The sequence below is a fragment of the Falco naumanni genome, chromosome 2, assembly GCF_017639655.2.
Source record: "Falco naumanni isolate bFalNau1 chromosome 2, bFalNau1.pat, whole genome shotgun sequence".
NCBI lineage: Eukaryota > Metazoa > Chordata > Aves > Falconiformes > Falconidae > Falco > Falco naumanni.
This window is the reverse complement of record NC_054055.1, coordinates 122,571,019-122,590,767: the sequence shown is the minus strand read 5'-3', so window position 1 is coordinate 122,590,767 and position 19,749 is coordinate 122,571,019. Positions and strand designations below refer to the sequence as shown.

Below are 19,749 nucleotides of genomic sequence, written 5' to 3'. Positions count from 1 at the left end.
TTGATCCCTCAGATTACTTGCTCATCACCAAGGAGAGGAAAATTTTCTCCTTTATATGCAGAAGCACAGCATACATGTTCAGAGATGAGCAAGCTCTTTAAAAAACAGAACAGAAAACTATAAAAAGAACAAGAACATGAACACTGAGAATAGACTCAAACTTTGCTGAGTATGTTACATGCAATAATTTACCAGAACGTTTCAGTGTAACCTACCCTTAACTCTATTTTGTATCTGGAACAAGTCTACCAAGCTGCGCTGAATCCGATGAGCCTGGGTACCCATCACTTTGTGACTTCAAGCAAGATACCACTGCAAAATCTTTAGTAAAACAGACACCTCATAGCATGAAGGAAGGCACTATAGTGCAGAACTCGGGCCTTACGCTCTTTAACTAGGACACTTAAGAGTAAACATACAGTAATCTCTATCAAACACCCACTGCATGGTGGGCTGTGACTTCATGATCTGGATGGTCCCTTTCAATCTTCTTTTATTTTTGATACCGGCAGATACTGCCTAGATGGTATGTAAAGCATCCTATGAGAATGCTGACAAGTGTCGTTGTCTCTTCTGCTCACATAGCTACAATCCCTGCTGTATAGTAGTTGATCCAAAACAGATGAAGGATCACAAGCACAAGGCGCACACGCCCAACTGAATCTTCTCACCTCCTTTCTTCTTTCTTAGCAGTTATTTACTCTTTTCTAAGGTTATCTTATTTTGTTCCTTCCTGGTGGTACAGAGAAACAGGACTTTAATTAGCTTCTATACAGAAGTTTGCCACAAGATGCACGAGTCAGTCCCCCAGGGGAAACCACAGAGACTCTGTGAACTACAGTTGCTGTTACAAGAAGGAATAGTTCTTCCTTACCTCTTTTCTTGCACAACAGCTTTCTTGTACACAAACCGCATCAACATGTAATTTAAAGTGAAATTCAACGGAGACACAGATATGCAAAAAGACAAATTTTCCACTCATTAGTCTAATCTTGAGAGCCTGAACTCAGGAGGGATGAGAGAGACACCTTTTAGGGTGGCATGAGAGAACTGATATCCACAAATTTTATTAGTCTATTAACACTTTGATAGGGGGTGGGATGTGTGTGTGCACAGCTCTTCATTAACCTTCAAGAACACAGGAGTTGTTCAGAGTAGAAAATAACCAAAACACACAGTTGGCAAATTTCAAATTACACTGCTTCTATCTTGACTGTTATACTAGGGCCATTCAAGGGCTTAAAAACACTGCAGAAAAAACAGCATCCTCTGGACTAGAACGCATCATCTTTCTGCCATGGTATAAGGGCATGACACGGTAGCTGATATTCTGTCGAAAACATCAGATGCACTTTGAGCATTAGTCGCTTAGATGGTGCCACATCTATGTCATCTGACAATTTGAAGGTGGTGAGGAGTTTCAACGTAGGTGGATGAGATGTTTATTTTTGTCTGTTTCTGAGGTCCTGCTTTGCTTGCTGCACCAGCAGGTACACTGTCTCCAGTAATTTCATCTTTGAATTGCCCTTCTGTTACTCATACCTACATCCTTTGAAGACCACATCAGCACTAATGTAAACAGACAACACGACAAGTAATAAGAATGCCAGTCAATGTACAGGTAATATGAAGGCTTAAATCAAGAGAGAAAGAATACTTTAATAATACTAATAGCAAAGTGGTTTGTGCCTCTCTTGTCACCTACATTCAAGGGCCAACAAAAAAAGTGCTTAAAGCATACATTTAGGGTGCAACTTCAACATCTAAACATTCATGTTAGTTGCTAAATCTGATAAATATCTGCATTAGCAGATTCAATAGCAGGCACTGGTGTTCAGTAATGCCAGAACAGAATGCATGTATAGTCTATGTAACAACTCTGCTCAACAAGAAAAGAAGAAAAATCCACTCTGGGATGCTGCAAAGGTGCCACCTCCATGGGAGGGTAACACATCTGGCAGGTCAGCTGGCCTTCTCAGGGACCAAGTGCCTTTTGCCAAAACAAAGTAAAGACTGATCTACCTGATTAAGAAGTAGGCACAACAACCTTAAAAGGGAGTAACAGCTAGCCGCCTGCAGCTGTGAGAACTGTGCCTGGCAGGCAGCCTTGAAGCCAACAGCATTAGTACAGTGTAAGAGAAAACATGAGGGAGGGTGTCCCTCTTGGCAGGACCACTGAGACTACTGCCCTTTCAAGTTCATAACCCTGTTTCCACGTGCGGCCAACTCAAAAAGCTTGAAAAGATACAGATACCTTATGCACTAGTTCCTCTTCCCTTCCACCAAGAATAGTACATTGCCACTTGTTGACAACAAGACTGACAGTGGTCTGATGTCCAGTCAAGACTGCTGCTGCACCTGGCGTGCGTGAGGGGAAAAATGTAAGGACTTCTTGGACGATTTATGCATTTCATAGCATCCTGTGATTAGAGGTTCAAAGCATATGGACAAGATTAGAGTGCATTCAGGTTACCTGATTTAACTCACAGCTCCTGCATTTGATCTTACAAACACCAGCCATTAGCTGTACACAAAAGCCAAGCAGGCATTCAGCATTTTATGAAACCAACAGTCTTCTTCCAAAATAGTAGTACTTGTAAGCAAGATACAAAAGGTGAGCAAACCTAATATGCAGACCACAGAGAACAAAAAGAAACCCTGTTCAACTAAAAGGACAGTATGAGCACCAATTTAAAATAATCATCAACAGCTAATATCACTGCTGGCCTGCTGTGAACAACTCCTACATGCAGCATGACAAGCTCCCACCCTAACCCGACACTATCGAGGCACAACTTCACAAAACAGGTTCCTGTGCACACTGCCACGCAAATCTGACACACCTTGGTTTTTGGAGACCTGGAGAAACAAGTTCTTCTTCTGAAACACAAGCTATTATGAGTGCTTTAAGTGAGACTAGAAGAGATTTAAGCATTATAGAAAATGTCACTTGCTTTTCCTGTAATGTTTTTGATAAATTCTCCCCACTCTTAGCCATCACCCATTACAAACCAAAAGCTTCCAAATCTCCATTCTTGGAGGAAAACAAGAAAAGGGAGTCTTTGTAGTGTTCAGTGGAAAACGACCACAGTTAAGGAGTACGGTCACAAAGATTAGGGTTTAGTCAGAACCCCGCGGAAGGGGGAGCTCTTAAGAACTGTATCAGCCACAGACCTGTGAGACCAAAAGGCAGCAGCGCAATCGTCTCCAGCCTACGGTAGGCCATAACAATTTTCTGGACCTTTCAGCAATTAGCTTTGCAGTTTAGTAAAATTATGGCTTATTTGTATTTGGAGCATGTTTAATTTCACCTTTGAATCATGTGATCGGCCTTTTGTCTGCTAGACGGTATCCATGACCACAGTTTTCCTGTAGAGGTGGACTATAGTCCTTTTATACCTTAATCTGAGTGGCAATAAGCAAAACAGCGTTCCTGAGGTCAATCAATATTTAGACAGTCTTAGCCATTTATCTGCAAAAGCATTAGAGTACATTTACTTAAGAGTGGCACTTCACATGGGCCTAAGGTAGTTTGGTTGGGGGTTTGGGTTTTTTTGGGTTTTTTTTTCTTGGTTTCTTGGTTTTTGTTTTTGGTTTTTTTAGGGGGGGGGGGCGGGGGGGGGGGGGGAGCTGGAAAAGGAGTGTTTACAAGGCACACCCCTTGGCGTCTGGATATGCTAACTAACCCCTTAATTTTGCCAAACATGGGGAACAGCAACTGCTTAACCTGTAGTACCGGAGGACCACTTTTGTGCTCTCCCTTGGAAAGAGAAAGAAAACCAAAACACGGCTATACAGTAAGGGCTCGGACAGAAAGAACAGAGAGTTCCTCCTAGTGAAATCATTCTAAACCTAAATCTGCTTCATCACAATGAATATCTACCTGAAAGGTGAGGTTGGTGCTGTCTCTCAAATGGGGAAAGCAGTCTGTGGCGATGTGCACAGCACTGCTGCTGAAGGTGCTGCCTTTGGGAATACTGAGGAGGGAACGGTTAATGCTGCTCACCTCGCTACAGACACCCAGGAAGGACCGCAGCCCCATCCTGTTGGCTTACATGAGGTTGTCAGCTTTCATCAGATGACAAACAGCCTTATGTGGGAGGGGAAAACTACCAGTCTGGAAGGAATAATATCCACCATAAATTATGGTAATAGTTTTATAGTGTCTATTAGTTAAAACAATTACTTTTCTCCCCACCTTCCTTCAGCTTCAGAAATACAAACCATGCGTTCCAGAAGTAACAGCACAGAAAGCCCAACCAGACCAAAACTGAGCCAGCAAAGGCCAAAAGACCACCATAAAGAAGAGGCTGGTTGCAATGGGAGAGGAAATGGGCAAAGAAGGCAGAAGGAGGACGATGTAGTTCAAGCCAGTACCATCCTAAGAAGCCCTAAGGCAGAGAAAAAACAAAGAAGTTCTTCCAAGAAAAGAGAGGATCTCTCTCGTGATGACTTGCTATTTCTTCTTAGTGTCCTCGAAGGCGAACTACAGGTGACTTACTGTCTTATTTTATATTCCAGATTAAAACACACTCCTCCCCGCCACCCCCCAATTTACTGCAAACACATGCTGCTTTCATGTTAAGGAAACACCCTACATAATTTGATACAGAAGGACAAACATAAACTGCAAAGTACATAAAAACACAGATTATAAATATTATAGCTATCAGTCAGAAAAGGTGACCTTTACACCACCCCTAAATGCAACTACAATTTATTCACAATGCACCTCTATCACACTAAAAACACCCACGGTCCACTGTGAAGGATCACGTAACTCTCAAAGCAGAGAGCTTACAAAACTTTCCTGTTGGGCTACCCCATTCTAAGTACTCTGAATACATAGTTTTTGTCACCATAAAACGTATATGGAGAACATACTGGAGACCTTTAAGACCTGTTAATTATTTCTTACCTCCCTGTCCTATGAAGTCAGGAGCATTACCCCCCACCAATTAGTATGTGCCAGATCACAAGTAACTCAAACAGTATTCTCATACCTTTTGCTAGAAAAACCAAAAGAGCAATTTTATTTCCCATAATAGGAAGCATAAGTGTTGCGTGCCGCTTAGCCCACTAGATACTGGATTTTGAAAAGCTAACATTTTTCTATCTGGAACAGGAGCCAGCTGCCAAGTCGTAACTGATGCCTAACCCGGTCAAATGTAAGTTCAGGAAGTGGGAACCAGACTTCCAGTGAGCAGGGAGAATATTTCTGTGGCAGACTGATTGCTATGAAGTAGTGATGGCCACTTAAAACTGCTCACAGGCAGAGAGGGAAGAGCAAACTGGCCAAAGTGGAATAAACGTGCGTATCACATGGTTTCAGTGCTCATTACCTAGACAGAACCTGGGTAGTTCCATTCTTGACATATGCATATATACTTACATAGTAATACATACATGCTTAACAGAACATACATGCAATGTTTGACAGATGTACCAATCTCTGAGGGTAAATCCAAGGCAAACTGCTACAGAACATTTTATTATGCAAACAGAATGATTTCCATGTTTGCAAAACATTTCTCCCCAGCTCCTTTGCCTTTTCTTAATTTAGATTAAAATTCAGGTGTCACATATTCCTCCAAAACACTTCTCTCTTCCTCTCAAAAAACAATGTTTGTGTATATATATTTTTATATACATACACATTACACACACACTTCATTACACTTGTGTAATATAAATTTTATATAAATATAAAAACAAATAAACCACGCATTTCAATTCTTAAGACTTAAAACTGGAATGGAATAAATGAGAAACTGTAAAACAACGAGCCTGACGTGAACACTTTAAATCATGTCCCACATTCCAAAGGAAGCATTATGAATGAAAAAAGCGAGAAGTCATTTCTTATTCCTAATTTTCCACCTCCTGTAATCCAAGTCAAATCTCTGAAGATCAGCTGTCAATCCAACCATAATTCAGTTTCTAAGTTAGATGTCATTACTCTCCTGTTCCAGAAAGTTTAAGATGCACAAAGACCACTCCTCTAGGGTTTTTCCACAGTGATAAGGATTAGAAATAGATTATTTTATATTTTTTCCAAGCATGGTGACAAACAGGGGTCCAGCTAAGAGCAGTCAGACTGAAAGTAAGACCCTCTCCAGATACATCACTCTTTCTGATTTCATCCCTTCTAGGTTTAGCGTGTACTTTGTTTCTTTTTAACCGAGATCACTACAGATATTAGATGTCTGAAACAGTTCATGTCACTGTAATGGAGTTTGAAACAGTTATGTCACTGTAATGGAGGCAGGGGACAACCTCCACCACCAGAGGATGCAGGGGCTTGGGGGAGGAAGAGATGGACACAGAACTAGGGGGATGGTGACCTAAACGAGTTTACCTCGCAGCGGAAAGAGTCACGTAATCAGATACTCTCATGAAAAAGCATTATCATTAGAAGCAGCACTTCAGCAGAGTTGGCACAATATCTGCAGCAACTATTCTGCCCCTTCCAAACTTAATGCCTAAGAGCTAGTAACTTTATAGCAAGGAAGCATTCTTGTTTGGTGTGGTGGATGTTTGGTTGGTGGGGTTTTTGTTTTGTTTTTTAAAAGAGCAAGGAGAATCTATAGATCACTTCAAATACTGCAGATACATACAGTATCTTTCTCCAGCATGAAGCATGGACTTAAAGAGCAAAGCTGTATGATAGGAAGAAGGTATATGCACCTGCAAACTTGTGCAAGAATTTCTGAAATACATACATAGAAGAACGTGGTGAAAACACACCTGAGAACATATTTTATCTACTCTTTGATAACAGGATGTCATCAGATATTCTATAAGATTAAGGCAACAAACGTAGTGACATTAATAAAGGAAAAGTACAATACACATTTTTAGACTATACTTTTTGAAACTACATGATTTTTGGAAACCAGAAAACACCACCTTCTCTTAAACATTACCTTTTAAAATGCCTTTTTTTTAGCATGCACTAACAAACTGAGAATACTCCTACAGCAGTTATTTCCAAAAAACTTCATACTGCAAGACTGCTTATTATTTGAAGGCACATACACAAATGTGTGCACATCTACATGTCTATACATAGATAAAGCATGGTCTCACACATGCATGCACACACGCATATATGTGCACACAGGACACCACTGCCAGCTTTGAAGGCATTAAATCTTGTTTTAAAGGACTGCCATTATTGCATTGCTTCGGAGTGTATGCTGTGAAGGGTCACTGCACACCTCGCTACATTCACTGCTCAAACAAGCTCAGTGTAACAACAGAAGCAGGTGACCCCAGGTTGGTTTGAACTACAGAAGCTACCTTCGCATCGAGAATATACAGAACGTACAACACTTCCAAGGATTAAAGAACCATCCTAACACCTTCCACTAACAATTTAAAACCAGCTTCCATCACAAGTCACACTGTGCCCTGAAATTTTGTATTGCGAATGCACCACACTGGTCCAGAAACAGCAATACCATCTAATTGTTAACAAAACACTTAGGCATTGATGAGGGTTCTGAGGATGTTGGAGATTATGCAGAACTAATAAAACACAAAGATCAATACTGCCTTCATGTTGCGGACTATTTTGGAGTGCTTTACATACATAATAGCAGTCTTTTAAAAGTTTTTAGTTTTCTTAAAATCAAAAGTAGAAAGCTAACCTGTAAATACATATACACGGTTTAACAAAATAAAGCCTTACTTTGTGTTTCTGCAGGCTCAAGATGAAGTTATAGGAGTACTTAAGGCTGAAAAAATTGACTTGGCTTTGCTTGAAGCACAATACGGCTTTGTTACTCCCAAGAAGGTGTTAGAGGCCCTCCAGCGAGATGCTATTCAAACAAAGGCTGAGCAATGGCAAGAAGATATCTACGAAAAGCCTATGGGAGAGGTATGAACATGTAATTGATATTTAACCGTAATTCCCATCAAATTCCATAGAAACTATCTCTCTGACTTCAGAGGAAGAAAGCAAATGAGCTGTAAATCTATAATCTAACACGAGTAAAGTGACAGCAGAACAAAGTCCAGGGTCCAGTGGAATCCCCAATAAAAACAGGTATTTAACGATGCTCATTTATACTGCGCACTGAGGGCTTTAAACATCGACAGACATGATTTTGTCAAACTCAAACTCTGATAATCAGCCTGCTATTTTTGACACTGTTGTCTTTTTTTATTTTCCTTTGTTATCCAAATTCACAACCCATACAATGAGATGCCTCCCCATTTGTCTCATTGAGACAATCTTACCAACGGCTGGTAAGGGCCCATGCAGCAGCAATGGCGCAGCTGTCTACCTTTACACAGCCCATCTCCCACTAATTCTGGGGGAGTCACAGGTATACATGCTTGCTCCGAGTAGTTCCTGTAATGAACTGTCACTACAAACTTCATCCCGGTAGAAATCTAATATTCTCACATTATACCTAAGTAACCTTTAGTTTAATGTCATTGCATCAGCAGCCTTTCTTTCTCAACAATCCTACCTGAATTTTATTTCTGCCCTGCCATGCAAATCACTGGATAATAAAATCCCTTCATATCAGGGCTTCTTCCCCAAGTAAGTGCCTCCTCTTGAATTTAGACAAATATTTTTTAATACGCTGCTCAGTAGAGATAATCATCATAAAAATAGAAGCAGAAACTATTCTATAAAGCATTTTCCAAGCTTTCTGAACGTAAATGTACTTAAGGATACAGAGTTCATTTCAGAGAAAATTGTGTCAGGCAAAAGGTCAACACTCATTTCAAAGGCTCAAAGGTTAAAATCTCTGGCTATAATGTGAAACAGATAAAGTTCAACTCTGGAGGTTAATTTGTTTTAGAACACTGTGGCATTATGTCACAGAAACTTGGAGCACAAATGGAAATTATTTGAAGAAAAGTCCAAAAAAGTTTGAAAACGTAAGTTCAGTCTATTACTTTACATAAGTTTATACACGCTTTTTCCTTCTTAATGGCAGAGAAAGGATTTCTAACACCACTGAATTTTGCAGTTCCAAAAGGCAAAGGTAAACATCCTGAGAGCTAGGACGACCCCTGGCACTTCGTATGTCTTGGTAAACCAAAGATGCTGTAATCATCAGGCATTTCACAATTTCAGTTTCAAAGTCCCCCCAACTTAAGTCAGAGATCCATTTAGGTTTTGCTTAGATTTTTTTCCACATTTACAAAAACCAAGGAAGGGGTGGAATCAGGCACAGAGTATGGGAAACGGACCATTTAAATTCCCCCTTTGCCACCAAGACAATGTACTTCTGTTATCTGCCTACAAAATCTCTGCTGATCCAGTTCCTCTAGAGCATGTGTGTCTCACCCTTGACAATTTAGCCTTGTAGCCCTGAACACAGAAGATCTTCCCAAAACTCAATTGAAAATACAGTGAATTTCAGAAGGCATCTCTAAGGTTACCCATCCTTTAACGTTCTCTCACAACTCACTCATCTAGCCTAAACTTTATGAAGTTTCTTGGCAAATTTGGTTAAGAATGTAGTGGGAAGATCTGGTGACTGGACAGCTTTACACACTAGGAACAGGATTCAGCAGTAAAGAAATGTAGCAAAATACAAAATAGTAGTAATACACCTTCCTTTGCAAAACATATGAGGAGTGTGACACCAAAACTGTGTCTTCCTTGGCCATGAAGATTTGGGGTTTTTTTGAAAGCAGAGGGTTTTTTTCAGCCAAATTTGCACTACAGCTATTTCTTGCTGCAACCTAACAAATGCCAGATAAGTTTACTCCTATTGCTTACACTTCAGGATACAATAAGTTGTTGTAAATGTAAGGGGCATAAAGGAAAAGAAAATAAGACTTTTATTTTGGTTTTGCTTCTGTCTGACAGAAAGGCCTGAAAAAGTTTTCCATCTTTGCATGGTTTATAAATTTAGATTGAGTCACTTATTTATGAAAAAATCTGGCTCCAGATCAATTGCCACTTCTCTTGAATAGAAAACAAATGGTATTCAACATTCAAATAAATACAGAATAATAGCATAAGAACCATTTTCCCAGATACAAAAATAAACAAACTTTTTTTAAAAGAATCAAGAAAACATCAGAGTCGGTGATGTAGGAAAAGAGAGATAAAGAGGAGGATACTGCAGAATTTATGGTGACTTTTTCTCATTTTTCAAACCTTCATGGAATTAGAAAGCCAACTGGTTTCTAACTCTCCCCAGCTTCCAATAACACAATCAAAGATAAAAAAATCTGGTGCTTACTGTTTGAAATGTGATGAAAAATACTGCCTATCACTTTGAGAACTCCTCTAAAAGCAGGAAAACTAGAGGAAAGTCTATATTCTGTATCCATCAAGGATAAATCAAAAGTGAATTAATTTTTTACATGCCAGTGCCAATCAACTCAGGGAAAGATGCATCCTCATCAGCCTTTTAACAAAGTACATCTGATTGCATCCTCACAACATCTTACAATTGTTCATCACAACTTTCCAACGATGACAGCTGTAGAGCACCAAAAAGTTAAGTGTCATATGAAGAGACTGAAACAGTAACACTGACACCGTGGCATTCCAGAAAAGCAGACAAACATATCCCCACAGAAATTTGGCTCAGCAAGGGTTGAAAAAAACAAGGGAGGAATTGCTCCCATAATCTACAGTAATCCTAAACTCGGGATTATACATTTATAAACAGTGTTCATGAAGATACGATTAACAGGAATGATATTGCACTGAACTTTGGACAAAGAAATGTAACCAACCTGGATTTTATTCTGGCACAGCACCAAACACAAAACAATCTAAAAAGAGGAAGACACCAAGTTCAGTTCCAATGTAATGGATATGAGACACACCATCCTAGTCTGACTTCAGACATGAGTTGGTGGCAAAATGTATTTAAACAGTTAAATTTCTGTGAAATTTTAGCTTGCTGAACTATCTACAGTTAACTTCAGACCATGCGTCTTACTTTCCATTGTATTGTATAGTGCGTTCAAGTATTAATTCTAGCAAAAAGCCCATATGGTTAGCAAGAACAAAACAACAAACCACTTAATTAAGATTTTATCACTTTAATTTTCAACAGAAGACATTTACACTGATGCTTATTAGTCTTCTGTGGTTTTTAGCTATGAACTATAGATGCTGAGTAAACCCGCATGCATACATATAAATGGGTATTTCTGCAGGCATGGACTTAGCATTTGGACAGAGTAACTTGAGGAACCAGGGGCTGCTGGAGACCACTCCTGTGCAAGGATCTCCCACTGGCAGGGGTTCACACTTCTCTTTTCTCTGCTGGATACGTGAGAGTCAGCCACAAGATCTCACAGGGAAAAATGCAAGAGCCAAATCTGCTCCCCAGGGAAGTGCCCTTATCTTGCAAAGGGACACAAGAAATCTTCCAAACTACACAAGTGCCACAACCCAGTACCAGACCCTGCTCTGCTTGGCCCTGCAGGGAAGGAAAGGCATGCCGCACAGTAACAGACACAGATGTCACAAGACCAAATGCCCGTAGCTGTCAGCAGCATACATGCAGATCCCAAGTGTCTGCATTACTTGTGATGTAGGATCTGCTGCCTCTCCAGTTCTCTTTTCCATCACCCACCCGTACCAGGCGACAGGCCCAGCACCTCTTCCCTTCTCTCCTGAGTGGAATCCCAAGCTCTTGCTCCCCAGCCATACACCAGCTGCAAACACTCATAGTAGAACCAATAATGCAGCATTCTTGAAAAGAACACCTAAATGCATCTTCCAATCTGAGCAACAGGAGAAAACTGCAACATGAAAATAGCTTTAACACAGCAGCTTATTTACTTGTCTCTCTTGCCCTTTCATGCAAGCAGGTCTCCCCAGGACCCTACTGTTCTTTTACCCACTTTAAAATTCCCCGCCCCGCCTCTCTCCCTTGAATGCACACCTCACCCATCCCAAACGCCAGTCTGTAATCCAAACTGCTAAACTCAGCATGGACAAAAGCACAACTGTGAAGTGAAAGGCACTGGCATTGCTCATTGAGAACTGCAAAACAAAAACCTGGAGTTACTCCCGTTCTTGCACATATGCTACTTGGATAACTGCTTGAATTCACCTCTTGTAGGCATTCAACCAATACTCTAGAGCAAACAAAAGATACTGAACCCATAGAACACTGCTAGTAGGCCCCCACATCCTTCACACCCAACAGCGCAGAAGCAAGACTATTTGCTATGTGGTTAATGTTTGTGTTGATGACTAACCCTCACCTCCATCAGGCATGTATATGTTTGGAAACAGGAGTAATTTGATTTATGATCAGCTTGTAGCTAGAAATTTCAGTGTTTTCTTATGACAGCAATTTACACATCCCCTCAGATTCTTACATATACTTTAGCAGTGGTGGTCCCAATCCATACATAGGCATCACTTTACTTTCTCAACCCCATCCATGCAGACTGCCTGCCAAAAGAAATCAGAAGTTCCACACCTCTGCCTTCTTCCCCACCCAACCTTGCACTGAGGGCTCAGACCAGCGCGAACTATCACGCAAAGCTGATGCCAAGTTCATACCAGTCCAAGCAAGACAGGGCCATATGTATAGGCAGCACTGCATTAGAACTTTATCAAAAAACAGGAGGCAGGTTGCTTTCTGAGAACAGCATATATTCACCTTACAGCATGACCTTTAAAAAGGCAAGGATGGATCAGAAACTCGAATGATGGTGCTTCATGCATCTGTGCAATAGCTGTTCCAAAAAAGCCTCCAAAATCTTGGTGGGGGAGGAAGGCTGATATAACACACTGCGAGTTCTCTCTCTCTGGGGTCAGCTAGCAGCTGCACAAAAGATTTCAAATTTTGAAATTTCCACTTATAGTGGAAGAAAGGAGACACTGGAGAAATTAAAAATGGCCAGTTTTCTTCAACCTTACCTTTTAAGGCAATTCAGTTTTCAACCTCTGTAAAAGATACAGAAAACACAGCCAAGAGATTACTGTATAAGGCGGCATTTGCTTACTGAGAAAGCTTGCATATGCAAGGGTTTAGGTAAGAAATGTTTTCCCAAGAGAGGTCCTACTTCAGGGTTGTGATTCCAGAAAGCACTGACCTTAATGTGCTGTGAGAGCACTAAAAAAAAAAAAAAAAAAAAAAAAAAAAAAAACAACAAAAAAAAAACAACGCCAAAAAGGACAGTCATAGGTTTCTTTACATTTTTTGATCATGCATGAAATGAGCTCAGCTGTGTCGCAACAGAAAAGATGCTCACTAACATCACAAGCAGGAAGAACAGGCCACTTTCAAGAGCATCCACATTTCTGTTGGAAGCTTTTGGACTTAAATCATCTTCAAAGTCTTGTCAATAGTTCCTTTTTCCTTACTTATAGTAGCAGTGTCACCACAATGTTAAGCATTATTTAGAGGAAACATAACAGAATATATAAAGCTTAAAAAGAAGCTGAGGTAAGCAGGGGGAGACTCGGAAGCCCATGTAGAAATTGATGATACTCTCTCACATTAAAGAAACTCACATTTAGGCATTCCAGCTTTTTCTGTCATTGCTTCTACTGGCCAAAGTGTGAATAAACATGAGGAAAAGATAATCAATCAAACTCCTTGGAAATAAATTGTCCAAAATAAGCAGTGGCCCTAAGAATCTGAAGCCCTAGTGTTTCTGGTGGCACACAGAATTCCTTGTGGGGGAAACATCAGAGAACCAGAAGCAGCCTTGCTTCCCACACTGCCCATTTGTGAATTCTTCCCTATTAATAGAGTGAAGCACTGCAAAGCAGCTTGACCGACTAGAACAGACTGTGGTTAAAAGGCAGCACTGGGCTTTGAGCTCAAAATTTCTCTTTTCCAAAAAGGACATGAGGATTCCTGTCTTGACCTGGTGAGGGAGGCTGTCTCCACATAGGAAGGGGAATAAGTAAGGAACAAAGATTCTCACAAACACAGACTCTTCCCAGGTCTTCAGATGGCCTCCTGTGATCCCTTCCTGAACCTCCAGCTAGATCTGCAATACCTAAGCACGAAAACCCCTTCTGGTTTCATACACGCAGTTGCATAATTCTGTCACATACTGAATTCAAAATTGAGAATCCTCAGAATTAGAGTTTTCTCTCAGTTTATGGAAATCATTTAATTTAACAGCGTAACTCCAGTGAACAGTTTTGCCAGTACCTCTGTGGGTTAGAAAAACTGGAAGTTATTACCACAATCTAAAATAGATTATTTAAATTAAAATATGACTATATAGTAATATTTAGAAGCTCAGCAGAAATCCTCAGGGAAGGGAAGGGAATCTGGTGCTCAAAGTGTGCTATAAAGGTGCGATCTGAAAGGCAAACCCCTTTACAATGTGTGAAATTTCAGACAAAACAGGAAATGCCACCTTTAAATAAAAATACTTCCAACTATTTCAAAATTTAGCACACACTTATTCCAGAAACCCAGAGCCATGCTCAGTGTAAGCACAAGACAGGATTGGTTTCCACTCTTGGTTCTAGCATGCATTTACTGTGAAACCAGAGGGAAACTGCTTTTTGATCTACCTGTCTACCTTACAAAGATAACTCAATGTTGTCATTTCCTAGGCTGCTACTAACAAGGCAGCTACTTCCACTCAACCACAAGTCTGTCATCTACGGTGTGAAGAAGAGGCTTCTTCTGCCAAGACATCTGGTTCTCTACCACAACAATCAACGATCAAGAAAAGCACAGGCCTGGGAACATAACTGTTAATTAGTAGCTGTTGAGGATCAGTCATAGCAGGAGGGGGAACAGAAGGTGACCAAGGGTCTTGCAAAACAGTACCTTAGCTTGCATTTTTCTAATTTGTCGTAATTAGACTGACAGAACTAAATCATCTTTTCCAAAGAGATAAAAGACCTGGCCATTAGGCTATTAAATGCATTTTATATTCTTAAGCCTCTCCAAATCTTTCATTAATGAAAGCCTGAGCAAATAAGAGTTTCAAAAGACTTCAGGAGATTTTTGCCTTTCTTTTTGTAGCTTGATAAAGTTGTAGAGAAACAGAAAGAAACTCACAGACGAATGCTGGAGCAACTTCTAATGGTAGAAAAATCACACAGACAGACACTGCATGAACTAGAGGAAGAGAAGAGGAAGCACAGCAAATACATGGAAAAAAGTGATGAGTTTACAAACTTACTGGAACAAGAACGTGAAAGGTAAGGTTACCCCTTGCCATAGTACTAAGAAATGCTTACAATTTAACATTGTGTCTAAGGATCTGTCCGCTTCCTATTCTGAATTCACTAAAAATCAGAAATTTTTGTAGAGCTGTTTTTTGAGAGTTCAGCTTGTGAAAACATGAGTAATTACTCCTCAATAACACCAGTGTCTACTCCATCAGCAGGTGAGGTAGGACAAATGCTTGCTCACTGTTGCAGGATGACAGGTATGTTACATGACAGACAATACAAGGAAATATGCAAATATGTAAAGTTACAACCAGCATGAAACAGGTGAACCTTTCAGCATGTTTAAGGTGCTCAGTGTACACTATAGTATTTAAGCAACAATGTGAAATCAGGCATGCAGCCTTTGATGGCCAAAGAAAAAGACACAACGAAAAGTAGGTGGTGTTTGGACAGACCACAGAAATACAGAGAGAAGCAGCAAAGGCAGATGATAATTTACAGAAAGCTTTGAAAATAACACCATAAAGCTTGTGTATCAGGATTGGCATAAAAAACATAATTCCAACGTTGTTTTTAAGTGTAACCTGAAAGCACCACAGCTTGTTTAAGCACAGTGTGAGGGTTTCAATACCAATTTTCAGATGAAGGATTAAGAAGAATTTCATGTCATTTACTGTCTTTAAAAAAGTCAGTTTAAACTGTGGCTTCTCTGAAACTGCAGTAAAACCGAACGCAGCCTAAGGGAAGGAAAAAAAAAAAAAAAAAAAAAAAAAGAAAATATCGAAGAACATTTCCTATTCCCTCAATAGCTACTCCAGAAGATAGGAGAATATTGCCTCTGTTTCCTTTTGCTTAGGAACAGATGGAAATGTTTGGGTGTGAGAACATCAAGCCTATTCTAAACTCATATTATGCATAGATAATTATTCCTCTGCTTTGCCTGTGTAACATCATGTTCCACATTTTTGGCAGTGTTCACCCTTTGCACTACACCTCTCAGCTCTCTCCTGCAGGTCTATCAGAGATAGCACATATGCTTCCCACCAAGTACACAGCTATATTTATGGTTTGCAATTAAAGAGGGTGGGGGAAAAAAAAACACCCTCTTCTCAGAAAAACGTACACAGATGCAGGCCAGCACAGGCACACACAGAAAAGCACACATGATGTGCCCCCCACAAGGCACAGAACTGACTTTTTTCTCCTCTAAGAACTGTTTTTGTGAAACACCATCATATCAGGAACCAAAACCTAAGATGAAGGGAAGTTTTCATCTCGGCTGTCTTTTTCTCAAAAACTAAAGAGACACTCATCTCGCAGAGACAGAGCTAAACAACTACAAGTTGCTCAATGTGGCAAAGTGCTTCATCAGACACATGCACTCACACAGTGTGAAAAGCTGCACAGAAGGAAAGACTAAGCACCTTTTTTTTTTTCTTATGAAAGCAGGGTATACATGGGATTAAAACTCTCTTCCCTGCCCCACCTCCATATTCCCCCCAAGAAGACTGTAAAGCACTCACTCCTATTATCTGCAACATTTAGTCCATCTGCCTGGAAAAAGGTGGGGAGGGGAATGCTGAGGTGCCTAATGAGACCTTAGAGGATGTAATAATAGATTTCAGATTAAGTCTCAATTTTTGTGTTTTCTTTGGAGGATGTATTTTATGTGGAAAACCTTAAGGGGGGGTGATGTCACATGTTGAGCTGATGCCAAAATGTTTGCCAAGTAATGTCGCCATCAAGATCTCCATGCAATTGCCTGCCATAACCAAAAAAAAAAAAAAACCAAAACCAAAAGAAAACCAAAAAAACCCACAACACAAACCAACCCAAAACCCCACACAACAAAAAACCCAAACCTCTCAGCAAGTTAAGGCACAGCTCCTTCCACATTTGCCTGCCAGACTAGACATTGAGAACACAGGCCCATACGCAGCAAAGTGACCTTTTCTTCCATTTTAAAAACTTTAGTCCAATTTAAATCCTCCCAGGATGCGAGTTTTGCATTTGGATTAAGAACAAACAGAACTCTGAAATTTGCATACATAAAGCAATGGCAAATGAATTTTTGCTTCCTCCCCCTCCAATGCAATTAAAAAAAATACTCAGAGAAACAGTAACTATTCATCAGTGAACTTTCTCCTTTTTTTCAGCCAGAAGCAGCATTCTCTTCTGACTGTGGAAGGTTATATAGCATTCCTAACAGTATTTCACTTCCAAAGCAAAATCCTGAAATTCCATGCAATTAGTCAAAAAAGTATCTTGCTTTTATTAAAGAGCAAGGCTACAGCATATGCTAAAGATATCTTTGAAGAGTACAGACTACACACAAGCCAAGGTACATGAATAATGCATGATTATGTGATCACAATGAAAAACCTTAGATGTTATGGGACAGTGAAGCACTGAAAACTAGTCCTGATAGCAAGAATAAAGGAACTATCAGTCAGATACAACATATGACTAAACATAATTTCAAGTAAGGCAGAGAAAAGCATTTCCTCTTTCTTACATATGTACTCAGGAAGAACAGAGCTGAAGAATACTTACGTGAAAATTACAGTGATGAACTAATTAATGAGATGATCATGTTCTACAAAAAATAGGCATCTCTCCGCATCTCTAGGGCCCTTCTGCTGCCTTACTCCCTCCATACATGATATTTCTCATTAGAAGAGTTAAAAAACATGTTTGGAGCATTCAAATTCTTAGCAGTCTTCACTGACTCAGTGAAGACTCCTCACTTTAATCAATCAAGAATCCTTTTGACTTCATAGTGAGGCAACAAGACTAAGTATGGCCTCAGCAGTTACACTGTCAGATCTAGGAGTTTAACCTTATGACAGGACTAGTGACAGCTTTTAGATATGAGAACTGAATTAGCATTTAATTTTAACCCTTTAGGCATTTTAAAGTATTTTTCTTGTTGCCAGCCAAAACTAATCCCCCACAGTCCTGATGTAGGTAAGAGACAGATTAGTTGTCCGAACTGAAAAGAGTCTCAGTACTTTGCAACACTCACTTACCAGTCCAAGTTTGATACAGTCATGATACTGTCATGGTATTTATTCATCTTTAGTCATATGTACTTTTAAAGCATGGAGCCACTGACAAACCCCTACCAGATAAGAAACAGTTCTGTGGAGAAAAGGCGGCCCATGGGCGGTGACTGGATACGTCTTTCCTGCACTTCAGCACGAATTGCGTTCTGTGTGTATGCAGTCAGACACAAACATGAAAGACAAACTACATGTGCATGACTGCGTACTAAACTAAGTCTGCTAGAGGCCAGAAGGGAAAATTTTATTGTACTGCTGGAGCCTAAAGAAATAGCAGCACACAAACCCAGAGGAATGTAAAAAAACTCCAGAAGCTAGATACAGACTACCAGGTGCGGATGGAGAAGCATAGCATAAAAACCACGGAGCTTGTTTAGAAGCTCTTGCATTTCACGGGGTTGGGGGATGGAAGGCAGGACTAGGAAGAATACTTACTTTAGATTCAAATACAGGTTCCACTGTATCTTCCCGGAGGATGTACCTATTTGTCCAAATATATTTATCCACATTCTGTATTTTTGCCACACAATTAAATAATAAAAGTTGCTATTTTAGAAGACATCTTACAAAGTTAAAAAATTCAACTAGAAGGTTTTCCAGATATGCACAATCCCAGTTTGAAAACACAAGCCATTATGCATGCAAGTATTTACACATTACTCTCCACCACCCCAAAAAAAGAAAAATAGCAAAATTATTAGCATTTACAAAGCCCTTTTCCTCTGCAAATCTCAAGGAGTTTTAAATATGATGTAAACACAGTTATTCCCCATTTTCTGAATACTGAAAGGAAATAAAGGTATGAGTAGAAGAAACCAGCCACAGGTACATGAGAGTTAAATTGGAGGAAAGGAAGAAATCTCTCAATGTATAGATATGTCCTCATTTTCAAACGTTCTATATACTATACAGACTCTCAACTATATAGAAAGGATAAAGCTTTACCATGAAGATACACCAGTTAAAAAGTGAATGGTGTTCAACAGGACAGGAAAAAATAGCAGTTTGCTATTTATATAAGCAATGTAAATAGTTTTTTTTAAAATGTAGACATGATAAATGTTGGTCACAGGAATTCAAATGTTAGCACAAAACTTTGCATGTTGGTATTGCAACAATTAATAAGATCTTAGTTTAAGGATCATCTACTAAGACAAGGTGTTTTTCTACAGGGAGGAAAGGCAATCGTAAGTTTTTCGTTTAGCACTGAAATCACACTCACAAAGGTGATACAGAGAACCTAGTCCAAAGAAGAAAACACAACTGTTTACATGTAAAGTAATCCTAACATTTCCTAAAAGGTACTTAATCCTTATGCTCTTAAGCAAGTGAAATAAACTAAGCCAGACAACCAAACTCTATCCCACAGTATCAGACACTTCTTCTTACAACACCAAGTAAAAGGCATTTTCAGTGTTAAGATATAGAAGTTATTATTATACCCATCTGAGGGGTCAGCATTCACCAAGCATAAAAAAAATGGAAACTAAGCTGCAAATGTCTCACAGCTGGAGTCTTTCTCATCTAACAGAACACCACAAAACACCGTGCCTGTTGCTCCAGCTGCTGCCCCCCCTCAAGATC

General features: G+C 39.8%; 2 protein-coding genes across 2 annotated transcripts in view; one reads left to right on the top strand and one right to left on the bottom strand.

Moving 5' to 3' along the window:
• Positions 1–19,749, bottom strand: part of CMSS1 (cms1 ribosomal small subunit homolog) — a 237,252-nt gene that overhangs the window by 149,725 nt on the left and 67,778 nt on the right. The gene's annotated exons all lie outside the window — the stretch shown is intronic.
• On the top strand, positions 4,032–15,241 carry LOC121083160 (filamin A-interacting protein 1-like). Its single transcript, XM_040583209.1, has 3 exons — positions 4,032–4,492; positions 7,709–7,882; positions 14,952–15,241. Exons 1-3 carry the CDS (start codon positions 4,226–4,228, stop codon positions 15,132–15,134), a joined length of 624 nt encoding a protein of 207 aa, XP_040439143.1. The 5' UTR covers positions 4,032–4,225; the 3' UTR covers positions 15,135–15,241.

Bases quoted from the DNA above. Each gene is read 5' to 3' on its own strand.
- LOC121083160 (XM_040583209.1), top strand. From the start codon at position 4,226: ATGCGTTCCAGAAGTAACAGCACAGAAAGCCCAACCAGACCAAAACTG. The intron at 4,493-7,708 runs GTGACTTACTGT...GTGTTTCTGCAG, and splicing joins TCCTCGAAGGCGAACTACAG to GCTCAAGATGAAGTTATAGG. The intron at 7,883-14,951 runs GTATGAACATGT...TTCTTTTTGTAG, and splicing joins ACGAAAAGCCTATGGGAGAG to CTTGATAAAGTTGTAGAGAA.